This window comes from Tupaia chinensis, unplaced genomic scaffold (genome assembly GCF_000334495.1).
Source record: "Tupaia chinensis unplaced genomic scaffold, TupChi_1.0 Scaffold143678_1, whole genome shotgun sequence".
Lineage (NCBI taxonomy): Eukaryota > Metazoa > Chordata > Mammalia > Scandentia > Tupaiidae > Tupaia > Tupaia belangeri.
Window position 1 is genome coordinate 171,807 of NW_006203526.1, and position 7,813 is coordinate 179,619.

At 39.6% G+C, this 7,813-nt stretch overlaps 1 protein-coding gene across 2 annotated transcripts in view; it reads left to right on the forward strand.

The window, feature by feature from the left end:
* PIR (pirin) overlaps positions 1-7,813 on the forward strand; it is a 94,187-nt gene that overhangs the window by 1,388 nt on the left and 84,986 nt on the right. The window contains exons 1-3 of one of the 2 annotated variants that reach the window (XM_014582614.2): positions 78-156; positions 1,455-1,585; positions 6,160-6,252. In XM_014582614.2, the coding sequence (XP_014438100.1) occupies positions 1,490-1,585; positions 6,160-6,252 (189 nt within the window). In that variant the 5' untranslated portion in view covers positions 78-156; positions 1,455-1,489. Of the gene's footprint in view, positions 1-77; positions 157-1,454; positions 1,586-6,159; positions 6,253-7,813 lie in introns of those variants that run through there. The other variant, XM_006164694.3, reaches the window with a different exon arrangement.

Below are 7,813 nucleotides of genomic sequence, written 5' to 3' on the forward strand. Positions count from 1 at the left end.
CCGCCGGGTCGGCGTTGGTCCGGGGTTCCTGGCGTCCCTTCGCAAGACCTTCCCTTTCCCAGTCGGCTTCAGACTCCTAAGGGAGATGCCCGGAGCTGCTTCAGCGGTGGAACGAGTAGATAGTTTTTCTTTCTGCAAAGCACTGAAATCTGTTAGGTACCTCATCAGTTGCTCCCGTGCGTACAAATGACTTAAAAGAGTCTGGATGGACTCAGAAATAGACTAGGTGGGGGGAAATACTCTTAGTGGCCTTTATGTAGGCGTTGACAGGCCCGCACAGCTTTGAGTACTAAGCTCAATTCTGTGCCCCGCATTCCACCACCCAGTAAGTATGTATAGGTTACTACTCAGACAGGATCCTTTTAGACTAGGCCTTGACTAACTGGATATTGCTGGGTAGAGTCCTCTGAATGACATCAGCTAACATCCTTCAGGCACTAACTATCCCTGTGAGGCAGGCAGTCTTATTACTCCCTTTTAACAGATGGAAAAACTGAGGCACAGAGATCCTCAGGTCAACAGCTGGTATGTGGTGAAGCTGGGGTGTAAACCCAGGCAGTCTGTCTCCAGAGTCTGATTTCTACTAAAGCACCTCTCTTGGTTTCTGTAGGAATCTTAAAATCGATGTTTTAAGAGATTTAGGGGATTGGAGATCTTGCCTGCAAACACTTGAAGTGGATTGCTTATCTTTATCCCTTGATGGTCCATTGGTTAGGCCTTAGACCTCCCTCCCCCGAAGAAGAGGAGACATTTTAGAATAATAAATATGGGCTATAGGTGAGTCCTAAAAAATGGAGTACATTGTCAAGGTGGCTCATCCATGAGTTAAATGCACTCTAGAGTTCATTAGAAAGTGCTAGAAGACTTTGAGATAACGCCAAGATTTCCTCCCTGAAAAGTTGACATTGAACATCAGGGATGGATTGGTCTTTGAATTAAGTGATCCTCAAAGATCCCTTTCAATGCCAAGGTTTTCAGCATGTTCTGGTGAGAGTCATGGGCTTCGTGGTTCTCTGTGTTCCCAGTGTCACTACACAAATCTCCCATCTCTCACTGGTAGCACCTATCTCGTGGGTGGACACCTGGGGAAAGGTGTGTAGGAGTTCAATAAGGTAGAGAACGTAAAGTGCTCATTGGAGGTTCTTAGTGCCCAACACAGATGTTACTGCTAACCCTTGTACAGATGACTACAGGGTTACACGAGATAATAATTGTAAATAATTAGTAGGATACCAGATACCTAGTAAGTCCTCATACACATTGTCATCCTCACTGTTGTTTTAATTCACCTAACCTGGGACCTGTACATAGTGAGCAATCAATAAATTGTAGCTGTTACTATTACATTTTGGCCAAGTCTAAGTTTCATATCCTTTACTTTGTAGTCCTTGGATGTTTCCTCCTTTTTGACTTCATTTTTGTTATCCTTCCATTTGCTCTTCCATCCTCTGCAGCTCAGCCTCGGAATACTCTCTCTTTAGACTTCAACATGGGGTCCTCCAAGAAGGTTACTCTCTCAGTGCTCAGCCGGGAACAGTCGGAAGGGGTTGGCGCACGAGTCCGCAGGAGCATTGGGAGACCTGAGGTATGTTGGTTGAATAACTGCTCCCTGTTTTATTTTTGGAAGGGACTGATGGGGTGTTGAGGGTAATTTCAGAAGAGAGGGGCAAGAAAATCATGAGTTGCCCTGTGGCCTGCCATAGGTACAGATGCCAAACTTCAAGATTAGGGCCCTATGTGAACAAGTCCCAGCCCAAACGGGATTTCTGTAGTGTGGATATTGAGGTCTTGGGTGGAAGCTGAGCTTCTACTACCAGTCTTCATGAAGTTTCTTTGCTTCTTTCTGTACACCCATATCCTGCCCTAGGCTGGCCTGCTGTCTGCCTTGGCAGGCATATAACCAAGCATGCCTACCCTATAGTTCCCAAGTTTATAGGCCTACAGTTCAGACCATCAAAGAGTACCCCTGAGTCCCAATTTAAATTCCCAGGAGAGAGAATCTGACTGACTCACTATGGGTCAGGTTGCCACTCCAGGCCAACCAGTGGTTGCTATGGACTTGGATTCATAGAGAGTAGACCAATTGTGTAGACCTTTGGTGGTAGTGGTGGGGAGTCACTGTAATTGGAGATTAGTTGTCAGAGAATGTGATAGCAGGTTACATAGACGCCTTTCAACACTAGAGAACATTTTCATTTGAATAATATGGGAAGCTTGGGATTTGTGGGAAAAAGTGTGTGCATGGAAAGGTATCAAATGATGGTCATAGCCCAAGGAACATAGCTCTCAGCATCATACTAGATTCTAAAAAAAAAAAAATTAAATAAAAGAAGAAATACATTAGGGAAATGGATTCTATTTTGAAGAATTAGACTGGTTTGTCCTTTTTAGCAACTTTACTTTGATATTTTATATTACTTTGTTGTTTGACCTAAGCCTTATACTACCATTCTATTAGGTAGTACAGTAGAATATGACATTGGGGTTATTTTCTCCAACTTTAAATAAGCCTTTCTCAGAGAGTACTGACTTACAATGCTGGTGCATTCATTATTTTGAAAAAATAACTATTAATGGACAAATGAAAATGTAGAAATTTATGGTTATACAACATGATATGTTGATATATGTTATGTATACATTGTGGAATGGCTAAGCCAAGGTAATTAACATATCCATTACCACACATACTTATTTTTGGCGCATAAAGAGAACATATACAATCTCCTTTCTTAGCAATTTTCTTTTTAAGTTCATTTCTGTTATTTCTCCCATGAGTGTGAGGGAGACGGATACAAAGAGATAGCACCCCCCAACAGGATCTTGATGCTGTGATCCACCCCCAGTTTCAGCCAGTCCCAGATCATGGCCACATGCCAGGCCTGTTCAGGGAGGTCTCTGGTTGGGAACCTTCCTATATCAGTCAGCATCCCAGAGGATCATGATTTACTGCTGTGCTACCATCCAGCCTTCTCTTAGCAATTTTCAAGTGTACAATACATTGTTACTATAGTCATCATGTTTGTACAGTAAATCTCAAACTTAATTATCTTTTCTGACTAAAATTTTGTATCTTTTGACCAATATCTCCCCAACTGCTTAAGCCCCTGGTAGCCATCATTCTACTCTCTACTTCTGTGAATTCAACTGTTTTTGGTTCCATTGTAGTCTGTAGTTGTCTTTATGTGTCTGCATATTTCACTTAACATAATGTTGATTGGCCATTGAAGGCAGGGAGAGAACTGTCAGCTCCACTCTGCATCAACCCCCTCAGACATCCTTCTGTCTGTGCCTTTGCCATGTCTCTTTGCAACATTAGCTTTTTATTTATCCATGAATATCTTTTGAGATCCAACATTGTTTTCCCAAGTATACATGCAAACAGGGTTATTCTAACAGCAAAATGCACTGGGGATGTTGGGGAGATGCAGATGGAGGTGGTGTCATGTTCTACTAGGCTATATCAGCAACACAACAATTGGGAAGAATTCTGGGACTCTAAAGACATCTGTCAGTAAATCATATGTCTAGGGTAGCTAACACTTTAGTTCATCTGTCAGGAACACATCTGAGGACTTCTTGTTTTTTGTCCTGTGAACTCCTTTGGTGGTCTGGTGAAACCAATTTCTTCTCAAAACACATACATAAAGTAAAATACATAGCATTACCGAGGAAAACTTTTATTTTGAAATATTGTTAAAAAGTTTAAAAAATAATTCTGTAATATAATTCCACATTAAATAATAAACTTGGTGGCAGTTATAATAGCTCCCTAATTATAAAAGCTATGAGGAGCATGAATAATACTTTAACATGCCTACTCACAACTGCAATATGATATGAAATAGCTTTGATTTCTGTTGGTGATAACATCACAGGTACTGGTCATTTACTGCAGGCCATTGGCTACATTTGTAATTGAAGAAAATGTTTGATTTCAGTGTGAAGATGGAGGTGATGGTAGTGCAACAACATGAATGAATTTAATGCCACTGAACTGTATACTTAAAATACTTAAAGTGCTGAATTTTATGTTATGTGCATTTTGTCAAAGTAAAAGTGAAAATAATGATGTAATTTATTTCTAATCCACGTTTACAACCCTCCTGAATTCTGTCCATGGGCATTGGCTGAAAACCTGTGCTTTAAATACACTCCCCCACCACCCTTGTTCTACTGATTCAGATCTCCTGTATTCTGGCTATGCTTCTACCCTAAGGAAAATTAAATAGCTAGAAATTGTTTCTAATCCCATCAATCTATAATCAATAGTGTCCACATTGATTACACAATAGTGTAATCACTATTAGGGGGTTTCCTTTTGTTTCCATAAAATTGTATTAAGTTGTCATAAAAGTCATGACCTATTTTTCTGTTTTTCTATGTTACATCATGGGTTATATAGAATAAACAGTTTTGTGCCCTGATTTTTTTTTTCACTTAACGTGGTAGCAGAAGGACTTGCCATATTGTTATAAATTCTTCATGAACATTATTTTAGCACCTGGGCTATATTCTCTCATAAGAGCATCCCATTATTCTCGTACTCATTTATTCTGCTGCTGCCACCATATTGTCTTGATGTAGCCTGGCCTCAAATCATCTGATTCAGGCTGCTACCATGGGCATTTTTGCCCTTAGATCTGTTAGTAGATTCAGCAGTGTGTAACAGAAAGCTTTCTCCAAAATGAATGGGTCACATAAGTAAATGCCTGTCTCTTTCTTAAAGAGGCACAAACAGGCAGTGCAGGGTGGGCCTGGCAGCTCCATCCACAATTTTCAGAGACCTGCGCTCATTCTTTCTTAGGTCATATAATTCCGAGCACATTCTTAATGCATCACATTACGGTCCAAGGCAGCTGTTAGGACTATTACAAACATTTGCCCTCTAGCATGGAAAGAAGGAAGAGGGGAAAGGCAAAAGACACACATCAACTGTCCTTTTTTTTTTTTTTTTAGTAATTTTCTTAAAAGTCTCACCTTATAACTCGTACATTGTAGCCAAATTCAATCATATGACCATTCGTACAAGAGAGATTAGGGACCTAACAGTAATACCACTCAAGATGTTTATAGATACCTTCTTTGTACACAGAATTACGCTAAATTCCGTGGGGTCTCATAAGAAAGCATAGTGATAGCACTGTCCCTAAGGAACTTCCATTCCTGATTGCTACTTCCAGTGCTTCCTGACTAGAATAGAATTTCAGGCTGCTGGAGCTTTATTATGGGAGCTCCATGGGCCTGAGGGATGGTGGCCACAGGTTGTATCTGTTACAGTCCTTGTGCTGGTCATTGGGCCTTACCACTTCCCAGGCACCATAGCTAGAAATTTGAGAGTCATTTAAGTCTAAGTCTTCCTTTTTGTTTCATAAATATGTACCTAGTTAGTCACGGTTGTCATTCCCTTAGTTCTGGGCTTTGTCTTAGCTCAGACTGTCGAGGTGACCTTCTAAATACTCTTTGTTTCCTGTCTTCCTTTCTCAAACTGTCTTCTGCAGAGTGATTCTTCTAAGTCTGATCATCTCAACCACTGATTAAAGCCCATAGTCTTTAAGATAAAATCCATACACTTTAAGAACTGGCCTTTGTCCTCTGCTCATTCTATGTGCATCTCGTTCCCTAGCAGATCTGTTTCTTTGTAGTTCTTCAAACATGCAAAGTTAGTTCTCTGCTCTTCTCCCTGGAATATCCTTCCTTCTCTTTCTCTGCCTTCACCTTGATTAATTCTTCCATGTACTTCAAGGCCCAGCTCAAGTGCCACCTCCTTGGTAGAACCTTCCCTGATCCCACCCCACTCTCATATGTGTAAAGTTGTCTTCCTCCAGCGCATTTTTATCCTCACATTACAACCACTGGTTTTCTTGTCTGTTCCCCTATGAGATTTTCGATTTATATAGGACTAGGCTGTATCTTGTTCGTACTTGACTGTATCTTATATGATCATGAAATGTCTGACCACTCTTTATGCCTCCCATAAAAGTGTGAACTCTCTTTTTAAATAAAAGTTCTTTCTGAAAGCAATGTTTTTAAAAAAAGAAACGTGGCTCATTGGCTGTATAGTTTTCAGTGAGTCTTACTAGATCTGTTTATGAATGTAGTCCCTGGTAGCATGGCTTAAAAGGCATGTCTAATCTGCTGAATTTATTCTTATTTCAGTTAAAAAATCTGGATCCATTTTTACTGTTTGATGAATTTAAAGGAGGTAGACCAGGTGGATTTCCTGACCACCCACATCGAGGTTTTGAAACAGTAAGTACAATCATTTGATTGAAGAATGGTGTGTGTTTTAAAACTTGTTTCACTCTTATAATATTGAATTTGATTTTAGAAGCAATGGATTTTAGGCTAAATTAATTTATAAGTTGCTGGCTATAGGTCATCTACAATAGAATTATAGTATCTATTTTACATAAAATGTATTCACATTTAAACATTTACTGTTTTTAATATTTGAATTTGTATCAATGCAGACATTCCTATTTGAGCAGTTAATAAAGAGCAAGAATTGGCTTATTAAAATATTTTTATGGGGCCTAGCTAGTAGCATGGCAGTTAAGGTTCTGGATTCCCACATGGCCATCCATGGTTCAAGTCCTGGATCCAGTGGTTTGAAAATCATGCCAGATGTCCACATGCATTCCCAAAATCCTGAGAGAAGAATGGAGGAGAAGAGATTGCAGTATGGCATTTCCCCTGGGGTGTGATTTCTCACTTTCCCCTTCTCTGTCTCTTCCCAGAAAGTGCAGGTGCCCTATGGCAGAAACCTAAGTATTACAGGATTAGGCCCAGCCATAGTGGCATGGTGGCATATGCCAAGGCTGGAGGCCATACAGCCAACCATGGGTTCAGATGCATGGGTTGGCCTGAAAACATGCTAGGCATGTGTAAGTGAGTGCCCAGGATTCTAATAAGCTGGAAGGTTGAAGAAAGGAGATCATGGCATGATGAGACCCTGTTGAGGATGCTTCTTTCTCTCTTGTGCATGGTACAGGTTCTTTCACAAAACTGATACATAAAATATTGTATTGGAGATAGAAATTATTTAAAATATGATTAAAATAATTTTATACAGAAAACCTGTTTCTATGCAAGAATACTCAGAAATGTTTAACTTTATGTAACAAAATACTACAAATCCCAAAGACAATTCAAGAACTATGTGAGTATTTATCTAAGTTCTAAGAAATTATAGAATGAAAAGGCTAAGCTATAACATAATCTAAAAATTAGTATTTTAAGGACATGCATATGTATTTATAAGTTGGAGTACAAAACTAGAGATACTGCTCAACACCAATTTTCAAGCGCAGAAATAAAAACATGTAAGATCATATCATGACACTTTCAAAAATTTCCATTCTCCATGTATATACTTATCTTGGAAAAGCTTAGACACAGTTTCTTCCAAGTTACAAAGTTTAGGAATCTACTCTTGTATAAGGAGTCTTCAAAAGTTCTTAGAAAATGCACATTATGAAAAAACTATGTGCAGATTTCAAAATGTTTTGCACCAAAATAAACTTGTACTTTCACTTCTTTATGAACTTTTTGAAGTCTCCTCACATTCTTAGGAAAGGGACCAGGGTTTATTAAAGGCTTACTGTGTTTGTAAAGCCGATTAGTGAATGAGTAAATATTTACTGAAGGTTGGCGACATGCAGGCTTTGGTGTAGGTTGATCGTTTGTATGTTTGGGTGTGTGCTGTTTGTTGGGGAGTGCGGAAAGAAGGCAGATGGAGGGAGACTAAAGAATGAGGTGTAGTGCTGGTTTGCCTCCATATTGCAGTCTTGGTAAGGAGGTGAAATATCAA